This window comes from Eumetopias jubatus, unplaced genomic scaffold, assembly GCF_037043125.1.
Source record: "Eumetopias jubatus isolate StellerSeaLion01/CBP00866 unplaced genomic scaffold, mEumJub1_p1.0 scaffold_3, whole genome shotgun sequence".
NCBI classification, from domain to species: domain Eukaryota; kingdom Metazoa; phylum Chordata; class Mammalia; order Carnivora; family Otariidae; genus Eumetopias; species Eumetopias jubatus.
Genome location: NW_028274809.1, coordinates 141846238 through 141869676, shown reverse-complemented (window position 1 = coordinate 141869676; position 23439 = coordinate 141846238). Strand labels below are relative to the sequence as shown.

Genomic DNA, 23439 nt, shown 5'->3' with positions numbered 1-23439 from the left:
GGGATCGAGACACCGTGAGAGTGGCATCAAAGGATTTGTGGACAAATCCTACCTACTCGACGGTTACTTTTCCTTCCTTGCACAGTCCTGTGCTCCCATTCCTGGAGTTAATAATTGTCTTGTTGTTTTGGTTGTCTAAATCACTTCGGGTACATATTAGTTTCCCCTCGGTCACACTGGTGCATCCCGGGGAAGGGTCCCAGCCCTCCTGATGCTTAATCCAGGGCTCTTCCTTTTCACACAGTGAAACCGTCTGGTTAGTCTTTGCCTGTCCTCTCTCTCTTCTCGCATTCGCTGCTCTCTTTGTCTCTTTCTCACTCATCGTGATGTGTATATCCCAGCTTTTTGTGACTTACTCAGTTGCAGACCTTAGACCATGAAGTCAAACAACATGGGTTTGTGCCCTGACTTGGCCCTCTCTAGCTACGTGCCTTTGGACAAATTAGTTAGCCCCTGTGAATCTGTGTCCTCACCTGTAACGGAGGATAGCAGTGGAACCTGTCCCATGGGGTTGTGAGGATTAAACGGAATGGGATAAGGCACTACAATCCCTTGCACCGTGATGAGCACATAGAGTTTACTAAGGGCTAGTGGCTGTTATCATCCTGAAGTTATTGTCCCACCTGCTCCCTTCACAAGTGATAATCTGTTGTCAATTCCTAACAAGTTGGGGGATTTTGAAGGAGAATATGGATGAACTTCATCTTGAGAAAATGTTCCACCCTGCCTCTCTTTCAGAGGTGTGGTGAAGATTTCTTTCCACTTTTATCGCATGTGAATAGATGTTATTGGGAAAAGCAGCCCTTCTGTAATAAATGAAATGTCGATCGTACTTACCTTGTTAGCTATTTGTACATGCTAACGAAGAGCTTTTTAATGAATCGAGAATCATCACAATCACGTGGTATACATTAGACTTTCAAAATGTGCTGTTCAAATGACTGTTTTCTTTAAATTTTAATGACGAGTAGGCTAAATCTTAAGTACATAAGTCATCATTTTTATTTTTATTTATTTATTTTTTATTATTTTATGTTAATCACCATACATTACATCATTAGTTTTTGATGTAGTGTTCCATGATTCATTGTTTGCGTATAACACCCAGTGCTCCATGCAGAACGTGCCCTCTTTAATACCCATCACCAGGCTAACCTATCCCCCCAGAGCCCCTCCCCTCTAGAACACTCAGTTTGTTTTTCAGAGTCCACAGTCTCTCATAGTTCGTCTCCCCCTCTGATTTCCCCCCCTTCATTCTTCCCCTCCTGCTATCTTCTTCTTTTTTTTTTTTAACATATAATGTATTATTCGCTTCAGAGGTACAGATCTGTGATTCAACAGTCTTACACAATTCACAGCACTCACCATAGCACATACCCTCCCCAGTGTCTATCACCCAGCCACCCCATCCCTCCCACCCCCCACCACTCCAGCAACCCTCAGTTTGTTTCTGAGATTAAGAATTCCTCATATCAGTGAGGTCATATGATACATGTCTTTCTCTGATTGCATGAGTCATCATTTTTAAAGAAAGTATTGTATTGACATTGTTAAAACTTTTTATGGAAGTTTGTAAAGAAAGCATATTTTTTAACTAGAGAGAAATACAGAGGTAATTTATTTGGTTTATTTAACTACCCTTACCATTTTTAGTGAGTGATCTTCGAGTGTGCTTGGAATCTCACGGTGACTGCACACCCTCGCTGCTTACTCGGTTGTGTGAAACACGGACACCACGTGGTAGCACTTATTTTTAGAGCTAACTAAGCACTGGAACAGAATCATTTTAGTTCAGGGTCACTGGCCACAGCACACACGACCGAAAGTTGATTAGCATTCGAGTTGATTCCTCCAATGAAGTTTCAAAAAGTATACATAAAAACAAGCCAATAAAGAGAACATCCGGTGCATAAAATGCCAAAAATTATACATTCATGGTATAGTTGAAATGAGCAGGCTGTGTTATAATGGGAGGGAGAAGATGTTCTTAAGAACTCCTTTCTTTCATGTGTACTTTCTGTTTATTTTGTTTTTCCCTTAGCTTCCTCTCTGTTATTATAATTCAGTTCATCTTCTCTCTTAAGAGAGATACCACATCCTTTGAACCCAAGTGTCAGTTTACTTTTATCCATTAGTATCTCAATCTTAGTTACAAAGGAAGGGATGAAACGTTATTTTCACCTCATTTGTGAATACACATCACAAAACAGGTGTTTAGATAATCATCCAAATAAATAATCCTTTAGATAAATAAGTTGCCTCTTCTGATGATAATATTTATTATAATTATTCTGTGCCTCTTCTAAATGCCAGTAATTCATTTAATTCTTTATGTCAGTCCTATAAGGTAGGTTCTGTCCTGCTCTCCATTTGTATAGATGAGAGATCCGAAACAGAGAAGTTAACACCTAACACATGTAATAACTAGAATCTGAACCCACCTGGGTCATTTGACCTCAATCTGTGCTCTTGACCCCTCAGCTATCCTACCTCTTTGTTGTGGAGCTTTAAATGAGTATGGTCCAGATAGTGTTCCTCTAATTGTTTGTTATGTTTCAGTTGTCTTTTCTCCTCCAAGTCAATCACAGAGTCTTGTGTTGCATTACCAGGTATGTAGCTAGCACTGGCTGGTCCTACTGCCAATTTAGAATACTGCATTTTATTTTGGGCACTGTATTTTAACTAAAAATGTTGATAAAGAGCTCACAGAGGAAGGTAACCAATAAATATATTATACAAAGGTCTGGGAAATCATGGGATTGACACAAGAGGCCACTTTTTATTCTTAAAGATTTGGGGAAATGTGACATCTTTTTAATATTTGAGGGATTATCATGCATAAGAGGCAGTCGACAGGTTTTGTGTTACTGCAGTGTGCAGGACAAAGATTCACAGCTGAATTCACAGAGGGACAATTTTAGCTCTACTTAAAAGAGAACTTTCTAACTTGAGTCATCTGATAGAACAGGCCTCTTGTGATGTAATGGCTCTGTCCATTATTAGAAATCTCTAGTCCTCTCATTCCCTGTGAACTGGAAGGGGCCTTCAAGAACAGAGGACTTGGGCTCAGAATGCTGAAATGAATTTCTCAAGGTTGGATGGCTAATAGCTATGCACAGCTGGTGGGGAATTCAGGGTTCCCAGCTCTTGGAGTTTGTTGAGAGTAGGCAAGGAGGAGTGGATTTAGAGATTGCCGGGCACTTTACACACACTGTCTCATTATACCACACAGCAAGAGCTAAGTGACTGTCCTTTAAGAATGCTGTCGGAGAAATCTTTGCATGGCGTGTGTATGTGGGAGGGAGTGAGGGGAGGTTGTGGAGACTGAAATTTCCTTGCAGACACAAAGACTGTCTTCCTCACCACTGGATCCCCAGGGCTAACATGAGACCTGGCACAGAGGGGAAAGACAATAAATATTTGTCACCTGCATGAAAGAATGTGTCTTGTTGAATGAATGAATGACACTTGTAAACTCTAGTTTTCCTTTGGGAGAAATGTGTCATTTCAAGATTTAGCTAGAGAGCAGAGTTTCCTAATTTCCCCCAGTGAGGTTGGATTATAACATACCCATAAATATTTGTATTCTAGTTGAACTCTTTACGTTGTGACTCAGATCATTTTTTATCAACAATAAGTCTTACAAACACAATTCTTGCTGTGATTAATGATTGCGGTGGTCTCCTAATTATTCGATGCCTGATCATGGCAAACCACGGATTTCTTATGTCTATGTTGGCTCAACTGTTTTATGGCACTCTAAAATCATACCACATTAATGCAATTTGAGTGGTTGTTTTGCCTCTTAAAATTGACTTATATGCAGTTTAGGCGGCTTTATTCTATGAAAGCTGATAATTTATAAGTGGAGTTTGAAATTTACATTCTTTTTTCTCTAACTTGGACATCAGGCTTTTAGCAATGAAATACATTGCTTCCGTAGGTATATCCTGTTTATCTTTTCATTTAATGATATAGCATTTCTTCCAAGAGTACAACCCAGAGAAATACTTCTTAATGTTATTATGAGCTTCCTCAGACCAAAGTTCTAGGAAGCAAGAACCCATTGGTCCTTTTGTGGCTAGACTAAAATCTTACGGAGCTCTATTTGCTAGGCTCAAAATGTAAGAAAAACTATCAGGACAGATTGGCTAATCCTTCTCCCTTTGGGATCTTTGTAGGAATTTAGAGTTGCTATTTTGTACAAGCAAAGTGTTGTTCATGTGAAAATGTTTTAGGTTGTACATGCCTTTTCAGGATGGATAAAAGCAGACCTATCAGCAAGGACTGACGGAACTATACTCCAAAGTGCTGCAGAAAAACTTCTGAAAGATTTTAACCTGAGGTTAAATACAGTATGACCAAGATAGACACTTTACAGGATAGGTTGTAAAGAGAGGTTTTGTTTTGTTTTTTAAGTCCTTGGGTTTGTCAAGCCTTCACTGCCCACATTATCCAGAATTCACAGAGGAAGTGAAAAGTACTGTTTATGTGTGCCAAGACATACATACAAGGCTACTTACCCATTATAATAGCACGAGATTGGAAATCACCCAAATGTGTAAGTTAAAGACTTGTTGAAATGAATTATGAACTATTTCACATAGTACAATATTATGCAACCGTGAAAAAGAAGGAATCAGCTCTGTATATAATAAGACACACTGAACTCCGAGTTGTATTCAGTGTGATAAACCAGATGTGGAACAATGTGCATGTATAAAATGTTACTCTGTGTTTGTTACTCTGTGCGAGGGTGAGGGGGGGGGGAGATGTGTGTATGGGCCCACAGCCATGCATTTAAACCTTGAAAGATCACGTATTTGTTGTATATGCAGAGAATACCTCTGGAGAGATACATAGAAGCTGATAGATATTTGCCTTCAGGAGGGAGACTTAGTAGCTAGGGGCAGACTTGGGAGGGAGATGTACTTTTCATTCTAAATACATTTTGAATTTTTTTTTTGTTTGTGTCACAAATGCTTGTTACTTATTCAAAGAAAATTCTAAATTCTACATGGGAGCCTTTTCCGGCAACTTCCTATTAGATGCATTTGACAAGAGTGATAGACTTAGCAGGAAGCCCAAGTTGGACACTGCTACAGTGTCCAAGGGAACCATGATAAAGGTACATATCAGGCCATCTGTAATGGGAGGGAAGGAAGCAATGCATGAGAGATCTTGTGGGAAAGACTGGAGAGCTGTGGCCAACAGGAAGGTAGAAGAGAGAGAAGGAAGCTAACATAGAGTTGTTGAATTTGGGAAGATTGCTATATAAATGATGCCTTTAATTAAGGGTAGAAAACGAGAATACAAGTAGGTTTATCGGTAGTGAAAAGAAGACATTGTGAATTAGACACTATGAATTTGAAACGATGATAAGATATCCTGATGATGTCTAGTAGGCAATTGAGAGATGCTTTAAAAACTATTAAAATGTCTTAAAGGACTCCTTTGGTATCATTTTCATGCCTCTTTTTTAAGTTTCTAGCATATTCAGATGTCTTCTCTATTCCTTAAGTATGATCATGGTGTAATGGAAAATTTAGGTTTTAGAAATGTTTTAGTTTTGCGATGACTGGTACAAACAAGATAATTGTTTTGTTTTGAACTTTCCCATTACATATGTGTTCCGTACAAAGCAATTTACGGTTATAAACCAATAGAGCCTGTGCCAAGGGAATGAGGCTAATGCTTTGTTCCAATCTCTGGTACATTCTGAAAATATTAAATGAGTGGTAAAACTTTTACTGTGTCCATTAACTACTACCGCTAATTTATAGTAGAAGTGTATGTGACAGCCTACATAAATAATTTGTAAAATCACTGTGATCCTTGTCATTACAATTAATACTAAAAAAACCCCTCTCAGTTTCCAATGTACAATGTACAAATAAGATACTATATATGATTATGTATATATATGTATATGTATATCATACTATATATGATTATATATATGATTATATATCCTGTCAATATTTTGTTTTATAAAGGTGCCTGGTTTGCAGAGACCTATGTTAGCATATTTATTATTATTATTGTTGTTGTTATTTATTAATTTACCAGCACCTTTTCTTGCTCATCTTTAAAGAATATACAAGTATATATAGGATTGAAATACAACTGTACAGTGGCCCTAATTATTTTTTTTTTAAAGATTTCATTCATTTATTTGAGAGAGAGGGACAGACAGAGACAGCGAGAGAGGGAACACAAGCAGGGGGAGTGGGAGAGGGAGAAGCAGGCTCCCACCGAGCAGGAAGCCCGACGTGGGGCTCGATCCCAGGACCCTGGGATCATGACCTGAGCTGAAGGCAGACGCCTAACCGACTGAGCCGCCCAGGTGCCCCTGCCCTGATTATTTTTAAGATGAGAAAAAGTGAGCAGCACGTGAAGCCTTTTCTGCCTATTCTTCTAGGGTAATGTCAGTAAAATCTTTGCTATTCCTTCATTCTCTAGTAGATGGCTAGGAAGGCAGACAGAATTTAGTTTCAAATCCTACGTGTGCTTTGTGACCTCGGGCAAGTGACAAACATTCCTGAGTCTTAGGTTCCTCAGATGTAAAATGGATCGCTACTTTTGGGGTTGTGTAGATGCCGTAAGATCTTGTAGCTTAGATAAATCTTATTTATCTTATATAAATAATGTATTTTATATTTAGCACACACAGGTCCTGGCCTGTTACAGTTACTTCGTAAGTGGTAATTCTTACTATTTTGGACTTGTAAGCTATTTCCATTGCAGATGTGAAAGCTAGAGTCATCTAAACTGCTCCCTCATTGTCACGCCTTGCAACTGGATAGTCACCAAGTACCATTAATTCTCTCTCTGAGAAAGCTGTTCACTCTTTTTCCTGTCTCCTATCTGCTCAAATCTTCATGGCATGCTCCCATACACAGCAGCCTGCTGCCACCCTGACCTCACGTCCTGTCAGGCCTTTTCCAAAGGTTAATGAGTCTTCTCCAGGGCATCAGTTGGACTCTTGATTTCAGACCAGGCCATGATCTCTGGGCCTGGGATCGAGCCCTTCAACGGGCTCAGTGGGGAGTCTGCTAGGGCATTCTGTCCCTCACCTTCTGCCTCTCCCTCTGCCCCTCCTCCCTCCCTCTCTCTTAAATAAATAAATAAATCTAAAAAAAAAAAAACAGTCTTCTACCCTGTGACCCGACCACCAAGCTGACCCTCTGTAAGGCTGCCAACCATCTCTCTAGAACCATTGCTGGCTCTTCCTGGCTGAAAGCCCGTTAGTGCGTGCTCTGTCACTTTAAGCTTCAAATCCATACCCCTTAGCATGGTAGAAGGTTTTCTGTGATTACCTCCCTGGCTTCGCCTTGTTCTTCCACCCATGGGGGCCATCTTATACTACTCACAATACCCAGCCCTTACCTTGACCTTTCTTCCTTATGTGTTTGTGTGCGCCTTGGTTTGCAGCATCCCTTCTTTCTGTGCCTTCCCCCTGGCTCCCTCCCTACAGAAATATGCTCCAAGTCTCACTTGCCTCTCACCCTTACTTGGATGAAAGCTTTCACAGAAAGCTTTCCCTGAGCCTTTGGTCTTGGTTAGCTGCCTTTCACTGTATTCTAGGTGCACCCTGGGTGCTGACAAGAAGATAAGGGTCCAGATCTTGAAGGATCTTGGAAGTTAAGTGGAGTGGTTTGGAAGATTGGAATTAGGTTTACTTATCTGTGCTCCTCATTGAACTGCAAGCTCCGTGAGTACAAGGAGCATCTCTCTGTCCCTGAGCTGCCACGTTGCTTGGCATAAAATAAGGCACTCTATGATTTCTAGTGAATGAATGAACATTTGGTGTTGGAGTGAAATAAAGAGTGTAAGTTTTAAACTATCACAATAGGTATACTTCAGCACTTTCCTCATGATGTTGTAGCTCACCTACCCCATCATCTTTGCCCATCACTTAAGATTAACATGCTCTGTGCTAGGATTGTGCTTGCCCTTTACAATACAGTTGTGAAGCAGACAGGAAGTGCGTAGACTCAGAAAAGGATCAAATGCTAATATATAAGTGAATAAAAGTGCTGTCGAGGTAAGAATAGCATGTTGTGGTGGAAAGTCAAAGTGGAAAACTTCTTAGAGGAGGTTATCAGGGAAAGTTAGCAAACTGTTTTTCAAACACTTGGGCGCTGAACTTGAAGAAAAGCTTGCAAACTTGCTAACACTAAGTGAACTGCATAGAGTAATGCACCTGGTTTGTGTAGTCTGCCTTTCAGTTTTGAATTCTTTTATGTACCTTCGGTAGTTGTAAAATATACTTGCTTTATATTGGCAGTCTAAATATTCATGGATTTTGGTCTGCTCTTAAAGTGCTGATCAGTAATTTTTAGGCTTTTTTTTAGATACGAATTTTGGGGGCACCTGGGTGGCTTAGTCGGTTAAGCATCTGCCTTCAGCTCAGGTCGTGATCCCACGGTCCCGGGATCGAGTCCCACATCGGGCTCCTTGCTCAGCGGAGAACCTGCTTCTCCCTCCACTGTTTTTGTGCTCTTGCTCTCTTTCTCTCTCTCTCTCCCTCTCAAGTAAGTAAATAAAATCTTTAAAAAAATACCAATTTTGGTGAACCAAGTATGTTTTTAGCAATAGGGCATAGTTACAGCTATTATTACGTATATAGTGAATTGAAGTTATAGCTTAATTATTTTAAAATTTTTTACTGGCAATATTACTTTGTTATTGCTAATCTGAAACCTTCTATATCTTAATGCTTTTGTTTTTATCTTGACAGAATTGTTTTGCTGGCAGTTGATTTCTTAGAGCTACACATATCAAATGATAGCACAATAGATTTCATTTTTTGACAGGGTTCTGTGGTCCACATAAAGGCAGCAGAGAAACAGGCCCTACTTGTCTTTTGTAACAGGGAAAGGGAGAGTGCTTTGAAACCAGAAGACCTGACTGTCTATTCTGATTCTCCTACTTACCGAGTTTGCAGTTCTAAACAAGTTAAATTTCTTTTTACTTATCAAGTGGGCCAGTTATATGGAAGATTAAATGAGATAATATATGTCATCTTGCTGACAGCAAAGCACTTTGAAAGTGTGAGATGCCGCAGGAGTAATCATTCTGCTTAATTATCAACCTTAGAGCCCCCTAAATGTCCTATTTTTTGAGAACTTAACTATTAATTATTTGGAAGAAACGTTGTTTGTATTCATGGATATTCATTGAAATTATGAATATAATAAGAAAATAGAGGACAGTGTCATTGATTTACCAGTTCACTATTACAATATCAAAAGTTATAATTATGTATTATATCTATGATAGGGGGCTGGTAGGCTGAATAATGGACCATAAAGATATTTACATCCTAAAGTCTGTAAGCTGTAAATGTCACTTTACATGGCAAAAGGGATCTTATAGTTTTGATTGTGTTAAGGATCTTGAGATGAGATTATCCAGGGTTATTGAGTGGGCCCAGTATAATCACAGGGGCCCTTATGAGAGGGAGGTAGGAGGAATCAGGGAAGATTTGACCATGGAAGCAAGAGGCTAGATTGATGCCAGGAAGGGTCCATGAGCCCCCAGGAATGCAGGCAGCATCTAGAAGGGGAAAAAAGCAAGCAAATAGATTCTCCCCTGTAGTCTCCAAAAGGAAAATAGCCCTTTGGACACCTTGACCCTAAACTTCTGACTGCCACAACTGTAAGAGAATAATTTGTTAATGCAGCAATAGGAAACTAATAGGAGAGGGATTGACCAAACATTAATAACTACAGTTTGTTTGAATTGTAAGACACTTTCAATACTGACTTGAATCCAAACCTAATTAGTCTTCAAAGAAACAGTGGCTTATTATTATACATGTAATTTATGTATACAAGTGATAGAATAGAAACATGGAAAGCCTTTCTTGGTAGACTCGCTGAGGGCTTTGCCAGGTCCTTTTTCCAGGGAGAGCAGGCCTGGGGAGCACAGCCTGCAGAGGGGCTGTCTTTACCTTCTGTGGTTTCGCTATATCCTTCTACCTTTGGTTCGCCAGTGAACCAAAGATTCTGAGAAGTCACAATTAGGCCCATTACTCTGAAACAAAGTCTTAAAGACAAGATAGTCCCAGAAGATGTTAAAGAGATTGCTTTATTTAACACTTTATACAATGTTGAATTCAGTTGCTTATGGATTCTGCCAGCTTACACGCCTCTATTTTATTGTGTTAACATTTTATTAAGTGCTTTTCAGTAAAATTTTGATTTTAGAGGATTTTGGATTTTTACAATGAAATAAAGGAAAAATTTACTTTTTAGAATGTGAGATCCTATGGAAATACTGTGTATGTAGTGAGAACATTGGTATTTGACCGCATTGAAATCTGTGGTTCTTTTTTTCATGGAAATATATCAGAATTTATGTTTTATTTATACTTAATACTCTAAGGCAGTAAAAAACCAACATTAGGTTATAGAGGGAAATCAAATTAACATGGAAAATGACTTTGTTGTGAAGCCATTATTCCTTAGTCAAGAAGTAGATTTTGTGGCCTGCCAACCTAATCTTAAGCAGAGTCATCGAAGCTCAAGAATTATGGAAGTAAGATTTGCATAGCTCTCTTCTGCTCAGACCATCCCACCTGATCTCACCCAGTGATCAGAAGACTTGCTTCATTAACTTCTGTGTACATTTTAGGTCATTTGAGCAAAGGGACCACATTACCCTTCTAATGTGAATTTGATACGGGAGCGGGCAGTTAAAGGTCAGAAACTTGGGTGCTGGTAGGTGTGGTCTGTAAGCTGAGTTTGGGCCAAGGGTTAAATAGGGTCTATATACATAAGAGAAGACTAAGACACACAGGTCCTTCACCTACATCCTTAGTTCCTTGAAGGGTTTTGCTTGTTCTCCAATGCTTGGGTACAGTTTTGTTTTTTTTTTTTAATTGTGAAAAATTTCAAATATACACAAACTCAGGGTAACTGTGAAGCCCCACATCCCCATTGCCCAGCTCCTACTACTATCTTGATGTTGCCAACACTTGTTTCATCTAGTCTGTCTTTTCCCTAGTTTATCTGGAGTATTTTAAAGCAAATCTTTCACATCATTCTACTTGACCCCTCATTCTTCAATGGGCATCCCTAAAAATATCATTGCCAGTTTTTAACTCTACTTCTTTTTCATTGTTCTTCTCAAATAAAGCCTGTGAAAGAGAGAGATTTATTGAATTGCCTGTAGTTACTCAATTCAGTATTTTACAATGAAGGAATAATCTTTTATTTTATTTTTATTTTATTTTACTTGCTATAACAGCGCTGTTTTATTAACTCCTCATATAAGAAGTATATTAACTTACTGTAGACAACTCATTTAGCTTTCACATTTGTTTTTTCCCTTCAATGTGTTGTAACAAAATTAATTCTGTGCTTAATTTACAAAGATGATTGAAGAATCAATGAGATACTGCCTTTTTGCCATAAGTTTGTAGTCAGGTATTCCTGTAGGTAAGAAGACAGACATTTTCTTGGCAAAGATGTTCTGCTCTTGTCCAGAGATCTTTTTCCTTTCTATAATTAGTACATTTCTCCGAATAATAGTTTTACATATCGACCAAAAAACTTCCATCAGAATCTATTTTGTCAATACTTTTTTGTGGAATCTTGTCACAAATGAGTAATGTTTCATATGCTACAGAATTCTCCATCAATTATTTATACCAAAGTTTAGGTAGTTCCTTGATTTATAGTTTGAGTTTTTGAAATTAATATTATATATACAGATGATAAATAACTTCTCCTTAGATCGGAAAATAAGCAGCATGCGGTAGACTTCCCTGTGTCATGACTAATGCCTCCCTCTTTATTCTGAGAGCCTATGTACATGTTTGATACTCCCTAGTCTACATTACGGGAATGCCCACAAAGATCAGTAAGTTGTTATTCAGCTAGAATGACTCATCCATTGGAAAGATGATCAGTCAGCCAAAACCAGAAGGGTGGAATGACTTTCAAAGATCCTCTTTAACTCTCAGTGAAGGGTGTACGTGTGTGTTTGTGTATAAATCTAAACATGGCTTGAAATAGACATCTGAAAAGATTTGTAGATCTTTCTGAAAGGGAATAGGAAGACCTTAGTTCAACTTCCAAGCAATATGATTTAGGATCCTGTTGACATAGTGCACTGCCTGCATAGCAGGATTTCTTTATAAATTCCAGCAGTAGATTAATAATGAGGCTCTTGAGTGTATATGAATTACTTGTCAACCTCAGTCTTATCGTTAGTCCATTACATCTTTATATGTTATTTTACATCATTTGAGATATTAAGTTTGTGCTCCCAGATTTTATGGAACTACTCTCTTCATGGGCACTTAATGCAGATTCCACGGTGTTTACAGCTATATAATGAATGTTTATGGTATTATGTCAGTATGATAGGGTCTCTTTTTAATCTAAAATTCTGTTATTTGGTTGATTTGAATTTTACTATCTGGCTCTTTCTTTGGTCTTGGTGCCAAAAATGCATTTATTGTGACATGGTACTCTTCTTAGTCTTCCATTAAAATTCAAGCACCACTAGGAGAAAATATGCACTGAACCTTTATCATCTATAACACCTCAGAAAAAATTACTTTTAGGTCAGCAGGTTGTCATCTTAGAAAATAGATGGGACTTGTGGCAACTGGATGAGAAAATAGGGAAGTATTGACCCCAGAAGGGAAAGGAGTCAGTCTATGAAGGACTTTCAAACTCAAATGCCTCCAGGGGCCACTTGGTAACATAAGTGTATGAAGTGGTGAGCTGAAGAAAGTAAGGTTAAGCTGCTTGTACCCTGAAGAGCAAAGTACGTGTCCAAAATGATGGATTTTAACTTCTTGTCATTGTTGTGGTTTTACAACACAGCACTGCAGTGTTCAAACAGAATGGCCAAACGAAAACATCAGAGATCATCATTTTGGGACCTCAGTTATATCACAAGCGTGCTGTAGGTGGTAGGCTCTTTCCGATGGATCCCATATAAAGGAATACTGTTAGGGACAGATGAGAACACTGGAAATTTGGGAGCAGAAAAGCGCTGAAAAGGGAGATGAGGAGCCGTAAAGATTAAGAGTACTTTCTTTACATTCCTTAGACCAGGTCCTGACTTGACTAATGGCAAAGTTGGATGCTTGTGCTACCCTTCATGGCTGATAAACAGAGATGTGCATCAGAATCACCTGTATAGCTTTGCCAAACTACGGATTGCATCTGAAATTATCCATGCCTCCCTCCAAAATAAGATTTCGATACACCAAGTGTGGTTTGGAGCATGGTTGGCTATATTTTGGAAAAACTCTTGGTTTGATTCAGGTGCACACTCGTAGTTGAGGACCCATGTTCTTGGATGTAGAGGTTCCCAGGTTACAGTCTGAAATATAGGAGTAAGTATCTCTACTCTCATATGAGTCACTTAAGACGTTGTTGCCTCGGGCTGAGGGTGGGGGCCAACTTTGGAGGAAAATGGGGAGTTAGTTCCTTTTTGGGGTTGTGAAAACGTTCTAAAATAGATGATGGTGATGGTTCTATAGTGCTGTAAATACACTAAGAACCATCGAATTGTACCATTTAAGCAGATGAATTGAATGGTATTGTGAATTATATTTCAATAAAGCTGGTCTTAAAAAGCAAGAAAGTAAAGTAAAATGTATATAGTTTAAAAAAGGAAGGACTGCAATAGGGCAAATATGATCAGTTTGTTGTAAAGAACTTTAGATTAGAAATAAGAATTTCCTAATGGAAAAAGTTGTTGAACATTTAAAATTACCACAGAAGTTTTCAGAGTTTCCTTCATTGCAGAATCAAAAATCTGAGTTAAAGGAAGAAACTCTCTGTTGGAATAGTTTAAGCATGGTACCATACTAGAGATGGCGTGCCAAACTCTTTCAGTATTGTACAGGGGTCTGATGCACTTCACTTTTGCCATCTTATATTCCTGCTGTGGGTGAGATGAGATGCAGTGCAGTTAAGGGGGGGGGGCAGTTTTTTCCCTCATCTGTTTGTGGATATTTTTCCAGTATCTTCTAAGGAGCAGCTCATTGTCATTATCATCACACAGTATAGCAAATAAATAAATAAATAAATAAATAAAAGAAATGCTAGCAGTGATATTTATTCAAATAAATATCAGATTTATTCAGTCAGTCCAGTGAAACTGGGTGGTTTCTGGAGTGCCAGGCTGGTCATCAGAGCCAGGGGAGTATTATTATTTAATGGTATCTTTTCTTCTGCACTTGATGAGCTGTCCTAGAAAAACATTTTGAAGTGATAAAGCATCCATTTGGCTCCTAAGTAATGAGGGAGGCAGTGCTCTTTCATTAACTATTTATTCAGGAAGAGAAGTGACCAACTGCTAATAAGCTTTATCCAAAGAGGGTGGTGGAAAACAGAAAAAAATGCAGAAGTGAGGTTCTGTTCAATTTCATATGCAATTAACAAATGCCCAAAGCTGAGCGGTTGGTGCTCCTCCTCCATGTGACTTCTGGCTGGCTGTATTTAAGTGTGACTGCCTGTCGGATGCCTGAAAGGACCCTGGGTTTAAGGAAGGATTGTGCGGTCTAAACTAAAGACAAAAGGAGGCAATGAGCGGTGAGTAGCTAAGATTGGGCTGATCTCTGTAGTTTTGAATAATGGGGTTATTTCCTAAGATGGACAGTAGTGATTGAGGCTTGCAGGTTAACTCATTAGGGGAAGGGTTTCTTTTGTTTTTAGATGATTATTGCTTTTTCATGACTTCAGAAATCTGCTCCATAATGCAATATGTAGATTATCACTTGATCAAATGGCTTCTAACTTGGGAAAATTTCTTATTGGCTATGTAAGTAAGTATATGACTTATTATTTAGAGGTAGTTTTGAGGTATGTGTGTAAAGTTCATTTTTCTTACACAAGTAAATAAAAGGCCCCTTCTTTGCAGTTCAAGATTACAATGAGAATGCTGTATTCACACATAAATGGGGGCTTCTTTCAAGTCATTTCAGAATCTCACTTTGAAGTACTTTTGGTGCTGTAACAGCACAGTCTTCATTTCACTTGCCATAAGTCTCTTAATACAATTAATTTGCATTCTTTAGTGACATGATGAAAAGATAAAAGTCACAATTATTTTCTTCCCTTAAAGCCAACTGAAGGACTTTTATGTTAATTCTTCTGCCCTGCTCTCACTAAAAAGTAGTAGTAGTCCTGGCACTCCAGAAACCTCCCAGTTTCACTGGACTGACTGAATAAATCTGATTCTCATTCTATACAATGAGAAAAATATCCTTCATATTTAAATCATATTAAAATAGACAATGGAAAGGTTATGTAAATTCAACATTATTTAATAACAGAATATTTGTGATATTATCATGAACGGATTATGAGTCATTCCATATTGCATTCCTTTGGTTTTCAATTTTTAAAATTTCCATATTGAAAACTGTGCATGAATTCTAAGCTTACTGTGAATTATTCTGAACTATATTTAAAATCAATTTTCAAGATACATTCCATGAAATAGGAGTACATTGTTTATTTGGGTTCATAGCCTTTGGTACTGGGCTAAAAAAAGCCTAAGTAAGGAGCAACGAGATTAAAGACAAGAAACGCCTCCTTAGAATTTTTCTTTACTAGACCCCCTTATATCATACTCAGAGAACTAAACTCATTTACATTACAGAGACTCTTACTGTCTTCATCAAGGAAATAAGGACTCCGAGATTAGAAATGGAATTTCCTTTTACGATTGATTGCTGGGTTTGGCAATAATCTGTCTTGTTGATTATTAACAATCATTAGATTGAATTACCCCTTTCAGATAATCACTCCATTCAGAAGACTAATGCTGTGCGCTGAGAACAGGAAGGAGATGGAGGATTGGATGAGCTCACTGAAGTCTGTACAGACCAGAGAACCTTACGAGGTAAAGTAACATCTTCTTCCGGCGCCTCCTGTTCCTAGAGAAGGAATGTCATCCGAAGAGCTAAAGCTCTATTCTGCAAAGAAAAGTATGTGTAGATTCATTAAGCAACTTGCTTCCATCTGATATTGACTTTTTTTTTTTTACTTAACGTGTTTTCATTTTAAAAATTACGGATTTGAAATTTTAATCCTAACTAAATGCATCCCAGAGGTTCACTGTCTGTTGTCTTGTTCTCTTGCTTGGCAAATCTGTGCTAACGTCTCGTTTCTAGGTGGCCCAGTTTAACGTGGAACATTTCTCAGGGATGCATAACTGGTACGCCTGCTCCCATGCACGACCCACTTTCTGTAACGTGTGCAGAGAGAGTCTTTCTGGAGTCACCTCCCATGGCCTGTCCTGTGAAGGTAAGTACCCGTGGCCCGCATTCTCCTTCAGCACTGACCACACTGGGAACACGCTGCCATCCGAACAGGGAAACATCAGCACGGGTGGAAGCAGGAGGTGGGAGCACCTCAGTGGGAACATAGCGTTTCTGTTTTACCGTAGCTTCGAGTGGAGGTCTGCACACATGGGACTAACTTGGGAAATATTTTTGCTGAGGGAAGGATGATACAAATCATTGGGAGGAAAGTATAAATCTAGACGTAGCATTTCACTCTTGAGGAACTAGCACCTACTGCTTAAAAAACATCTTTAGACTTTATCAGTCTTTCTGGTTTTCTAGTCTTCTTTTTCTGTTCTGACTGATTAAAACTTTCAGTGAGGACAGTACAGGCTCTTTGACAGAATTTCCGTTTGTTATTTCTATTTCATTATTTTAAATGTTTTCTTTTACTTCACTTTATGTTTAATTTAAATGGATACCATCCTTTTTAATTCTTTATAAAGTTGTCTAAAAATAAGCCCAAGGCTGTTGTTTTCATTATAGGATTTGTGGGGTTTTTTTTTTAAATAAAAAAGCAGTGACCAGTAGAAGCAAATATACTAGTAATTACCAAAGGGAAACTCATAACGTCTTCAGATTTATTTAATTCCATACCTCCACGACCACACTACTGAACTAGAGCTCATACCAATACTAGCTTTTTTCTCTTAATACAAAAGAATCTTAATTTTGAATATAACTTTATAACACTTCGATAATAAACTAGTAATAGAGGCCCAGTTTTCATTCATTTTAAGGTATCAAATCTGAGATATATCATAATTTCAGTGATTTAGCATGACAGAGCACAGAGGTGAAGAACAGAGCTCCTCAGTTTCACCCTCCAGGCTCTGGTCCCACTCCCAGCATTACAAACGGTGACCAGGAGAAGAAGTAGCTCCACTCTTTTTGATTTGTTTCCTCATCGGCAAAATGGGGATAATAGTCATTTATATCTCACAGACACTATGAAAATGAAATGGGAGAATATATACAAGGAAACTACTTTTCTAGTCAAAGAAATTGTGGAAGTTTGTAACTGTGCCCTGTAAGAAATCCATCAAGTAAATAATTGCAGATTGCATCATTGCCTGAGGCATTAAAATTCGTGAAAACGAACATTTGGAAGAGGCATTACACATTTTTTTAATAGATTTTAAGAGTGGTTGCAAACAAGGTGTAATTGCTCTTTATGACTTTAGTAATCTACAGGGGTTCCTGAAGCTCTGAGTTACTCTTGCCAAGTGTGTAATACTCTGAGATGTTATTTTGAAGGTCTTTTTAGCTGCCTCCTAGTCTCTCCTTCCAAAAGTGCTCAAAAAAATATCAGATCTGAGATACTCTGTGGTACTCTTCTGATTTGAGAGTTATGCATTATTAAATATATTTAGTTGTTTGTGTCTTGAGTTTAAACTGGGACGACTAAGTATTTTTCCTAACCTTTTAGAAGAAAAATGAAAATCACATTAGCCAATGAGAATAAGAAACTTAAAGTCTTTAAATAACTTTGTTATTATTCTGTTTAATAATGAACTCTTCCTGACTTTTTAATGTCTCAGTTATTGTATTTTTAAATTAGAGTTTTAGAAGAATATATGCTGTTACTCATTTTCTCTGCTGATAAAAATTTTAAATCTATGGTGTCTTGCCCATTGGTATTGTTAGGACTGTAGCAGAAGGTTTTAAAAATCCCAAGGGTTTTATGAATGTGTAATGAAGCTACCTTTTTACTTTATGAGAATGTGGTTATTTAGGATCATTTTCTTGTAATCCAAGTTATACTTAAACTTTAGAAACTCCCCCCAAATCTGAATAAACTGCTTGCTTGATAAAAGCAAAAGACATAGGATACAAGAGGCTTTAGAAGATATAACAGAGATGCAAATACAAGAAAAATTCGTTCCCACAGTGACAATGAATAACTTTGTATTGGAATGGAATTCAGTTTCCAATGTGTGAAGCCATCACTAAATTTACTTAATCTTTCTGCCCTTCCAACAAGCCTGTACTGATTTGGCTTCCGGGCTTGTGTTGAATAACTACTAAAATTGTTATTTTAAAGCCTTGCATGTGTAAAATATATGAATGAAAAATAGGAGATGGAAAATACTTTTCATAAATAATTCCCTAAGAATGTTAATTATAATTTCAGAGCATAATTGTTCTTCACAGTTATTTAAACAGTAACTGAACAAAAAAAGTTAAATGGTGATTTTTTTCTTTTTTAATCAACAGCATCAAATATGTTAACATAGGTACCTATGAATTTTTCTCTTAGCCACTGTTGAATACTTACAAAGATTCAATGTGGTGGACTGAAAATTGCAATTAAAAATAACTTTGTTACATGTCAGTATATTTTTTTTAAGTTCTGGGTTTTAAAATAATGGCTTTATAGGTCAGGGAAAAGTGCTTTATTTCAGAATAACTTATTTGGAGAAATCTAATTGTCGCCTAACAAAATTAAGGTGCGTATTAATCATTTCCATTCCTTAGTGACTATAATCACAGTTTGGTTTATTTTATTATTATTGTATGCTACATTAAGCAACTTCATAATTTTCAAGACTCGTTGCATGAAACACTTTATTATTACAAGTATGATTTTTATTTTTAATGAGCTGTTTGATTTTTAATGGCAAAATTTCAAAAAGCCATAAAATCATTCCCTGTTGCTCTCTTTTACTTCCTCCTTTGCCTCTTAAAAAACAGATATTGACTGTTAATTCAAATACTTCCTTGTACTTAAAAAGCAGCCTGGGAATTATGTTGCCGATAAAACTAAAACTAGGACCACACTTTTGAGAAATACCATAAGAGACGAAAAACCTAGAGTTACTAATTAACCTCAATTTTAAAATAGTCACTTGTATGGGAGCAAAAGGGAGCAGGTCATGCTAAAATTGTTTTTCAGACTAAGCTTACTTCCTACGGTGCTTGCTCTTTATACATTTGTCTATCAGTAATGAGAGTCCATTGAAAAACCGGTTTATTCTCTATGAAGTCTGTGCTCGAGTCCCAAAGTCATTTATAACAAAAATAGTAGGATTTCCAAAAGAATTTGTCAGTGTACACAAAAGACCAGTTAAATGAAAATTTTCCAATGTCTAGACTAATACTTTTCAAAGAAAAACTACTCAGCTTAAGTGACCTTTTGCATATCGGCTCTCCGTGACATCCTGAAGCATTTTGAATATTTAGCTATAGGCACTCAGTGATTTTACCCGACCCTTTCATTTGCATGCTATGTTAAATTAGGACTTTTTAAAGATTTTATTTATTTATTTAAGAGATAGAGACTTAGCGAGAGCAGGAGTACAGGCAGCGGGAGTGGGAGAGGGAGAAGCAGGCTTCCCGCAGAGCAGGGAGCCCGATGCGGGATTCAATCCCAGGACCCTGGGATCATGACCTGAGCTGAAGGCAGACGCTTGACGATTGAGCCACCCAAGCACCCCAAATTAGGACTTTTTAAAACAATGGAATGCAACCCATCATTTCAAACCTGTTAACGGTTTACAGTTAGAAATGCAAAAATCATGTGAAAAGGAGTCACCTTACATGTAAGATTTAGGAGCAGTTACCTTCTTATATTTCCACTGAAGTGATCTCTACTTTTAAGTATTTATCTGAAAAGTCAGAAATTGGTTTAACATCTTTATCCACCAATGCTTGGATAATTTGTATCCTTAAAAGGATAAAGAAGTTTAGCGGTAGTCAAGTTCCGATTTTCATAAGTAAGAGTTCGTTTCTCAAAAAATCTGTGGTTTACTTGTTTTTCATATATGAGCTGCTTCTTTCCTGGTTGTTTCCTCTTATTGCTCCCTCTCTCTTGTGTTTTTGATTTGATATTTGTATATATTGTAAAATGATTGCCCAAATAGGTCTAGTGAACGTCTGTCATCAATCTGTAGTTACAGATATTTTTCCTTTGATGAGAACTTTTAATATTTACTCTCATAACAACTTTCAAATATTCAGTACAGTGTAATTAACTATACTCACTATGCTGTGCATTACATCCCCATGACTTACTTATTTTATAACCAGAAGTTTGGACCTCTGGACTCCCTTCTCCCATTTGGCCCACCTCCCTCCCCCTGCCTCTGGCAACCACCAATGTGTTCTCTGTTTCTATGAGCTGGGTTTTTTTGTGGGTTTGTTGTTGTTTTTACAGGCCACATAGAAGATCATAAGGTATCTGTCTTTCTCTGACTTATTTCAATTTAACAAAATATCCTCTAGGTCCATTCATGTTGTCTCAAGTGATTCATTTATATGGCTGAATAATAGTCCATTGTGTAGATATACATATGGATACCACATTTTCTTTATCCATTTACCATTGAGGAACACTTAGATTGTTTCTATATCTTGGATATTATGGATAATGCTATAATGAACATGAGGGTACAAATATCTTTTCAAATTAGTGATTTCATTTTCTTTGGATTAATACCCAGAAGTGGAATTGCTGGCTCATATGATAGTTCTATTTTTAATTTCTTGAGGATACTCGATACCGTTTTCCAGAGTGGCTGCACCGATTTGCATTCTCACCAACAGTGCACACGGGTTCCCTTTTCTTCAAACTCTTGCCAACACTTGTAATTTCTTGTCTTTTAGCTAATAGCCATCCTAACAGGTGTGAGGAGCTATCTCATTGTGGTTTTGATTTGCATTTCCCTGATGGTTAGTGATATTGAGTATCTTGTCATGTGTCTGTTGGCCATCTGTATGTCTTATTTAGAAAAATGTCTATTCAGGTCCACTGCCCATTTTTTAAGTGGATTGCTTGGTTTTTGCCATTGACTTATATGAGTTCTTTGTAAAATTTGAATGTTAGCCCCTTATCAGATATGTGATTTGCAAATATCTTCTCCCATTCAGTTTGTTGATGGCGTCCTTTGCTGTGTCATAACTTTTTAATTCAATGTAGTCCTGTTTGTTTATTTTTGTTTAGTTGCCTTTGCTTTTGGTGTCAGACCCAAAAAATTCATTGCGAAGACTGATGTCAAGGAGCTAGCTGTCAGGGAGTTTTCTTCTACGAGTTTTATGGTTTCAGGTCTTAAATCCATTTTGAGTTAACTCTTATGTATGGTGTAAGGTAGTGGTCCAGTTTTATCTTTTTACACATAACTGTCCAATTTTCCCAGCACCACCTACTGAAGAGACTGTTCTTTCTTCATTATATGTTCTTGGCCCCTTTGTCATAAATTAGTTGGCCATATATGTGTGGATTTATTTCTGGGCTCTCTCTTCTGTTCCATTGATCTATGTGTCTGGTTTTTATGCCAGTACCATACTCTTTTGATTACTATAGCTTTGTAATACAGTTTCAAATCATGGAGTATGATACCTTCCACTTTGTTCTTCTTTCTGAAGACTGCCTTGGCTATTCAGAGTCTTTTGTGGTTCCATAAAAATTTTAGAATTATTTGTTTTAGTTCGTTGAAAAATGCCATTGGAATTTTGACAGGGATTGCACTGAATCTGTATATTGTTTTGGGTACTCTGGACATTTTCACAATATTAATTCTTCCAATTCATGAGCATGAGATATTTTTGCCATTTATTTGTGTCTTCAATTTTTTTTCCTTAATGTCTTATAAGTTTCAGTGTCTCTTATGTCTCTTTCAGAGGCTCCTTTTTGATAATATGGCTGGGCAGGGTTAGTGATGGATGTAATGTACTTCTTCATTATTATTTTCTTCTACATTAAAATGTAGTGATCCCAGCAGTAATACTTTTAAAAAACAGTGCCATTTGTGACCTTTATCAACCTATTTCCCACGACTGGATATTTTCTTGACATAGTTGCATTTTAAAACACTTCCAGATTATCCTGTTCTTTATCTTACTGATATTTTCAAACTTTTTATTTTAAATATATGTACAGAAAAATACAAATATCAGAGGAGTACAACTCGTGGGATTTTTCACAAATTTAACATTTATGTAATCAACACCCAGATTAAGAAATAGGATGTTCCCAGCAGCTCTGTATTACTGAATTTTATTTAGTTCTGTGTTTGTGTGTGTGTGTTTTCTCCTTTCTCCTAAAGAACTAGTTCTTTTGTATTTATTTCCTTTCTGTTTTATTTGTGAGCAGGTGGAATCTAGGTAGCAATCTATAGATTGATAAAAGTGTTTCATAAATACATAGCCACATGTAACATAAATACATGAATATCTTCTGAAAAGGTATTTTCAGAATACCTTTATTATTGTTGAAGAGTAATTTAAACTTTTTAAGTTACTGTTTTTCTTCTACCTCCCTCTTGAAATTTCATGCTGTGATTTCCCCTAATCATTATTCCAAAAGTACATATTCATTTAGAAATGGTTGACTTTTTTTTTTTAGTGTGTAAATTCAAGGCTCACAAAAGATGTGCAGTGAGGGCAACAAATAATTGCAAATGGACGACTCTGGCCTCCATCGGGAAGGACATCATAGAGGATGAAGATGGAGTAAGCTCAGTTCTGTCTTTGGTTTCTTCCCAGTACCACCTCCCTTTTATTGCTTGCCCTGTGGAAAAAGACAAAGTTAAGTGGGAGTATTTACTAGTAGGATTAAATGGAAGGCTTTGGTTAATTATGAGTTTCTCTTTCTAGTTAGAGCCTTCATAGTTTCCTTTAGATCATAAATTTTGAGGGAAATGTGAATAGGGCTTAGCAATGGTTGCTGTGCTGGGCTGGTGTTGGAGACCCTTACCTGACAAGTAAGATACTCTTCAAGGCTTAGCTCGGGTGTCTATTCAGATGTTCACTCCTTAGACGTTGGGACCTCCTTTCAACAGTGTCCCCCCACCTTCAAAACCTTGTCTCCATTGCACCTTGCATACGCATCTCTGATAGCACTTTGTAATCACTTTACGTTAATGCCTTTGCCTTCATTGCTCCTCAATTAGACTACACATCCTGAAGGTCAGGGATTTAGTCTTACTTATTTTTGTATCCCTACGGTGCTCAGAGCACAATAGATGGTCAATAAATGTGGACTAACCAAATGGATGCCATGAGTGCTAGATACATCTCTTGATTCCATAGAGTGAGACCTAATGGTAGCTCTTCCCCAGGGTAAGAATGGCGTCCTCCACTCTTCAATTTGCCTGCTCTTTATTCTGGCTGCGTAG

At 37.5% G+C, this 23439-nt stretch overlaps 1 protein-coding gene across 2 annotated transcripts in view; it reads left to right on the top strand.

Moving 5' to 3' along the window:
* Positions 1-23439, top strand: part of DGKH (diacylglycerol kinase eta) — a 168366-nt gene that overhangs the window by 85033 nt on the left and 59894 nt on the right. For both annotated transcript variants that reach the window (XM_028107216.2, XM_088021852.1), the window contains 3 exons: positions 15778-15882; positions 16154-16286; positions 22668-22774. In XM_028107216.2, coding sequence (XP_027963017.1) covers positions 15778-15882; positions 16154-16286; positions 22668-22774 — 345 coding nt within the window. The remainder of the gene's footprint in view (positions 1-15777; positions 15883-16153; positions 16287-22667; positions 22775-23439) is intronic.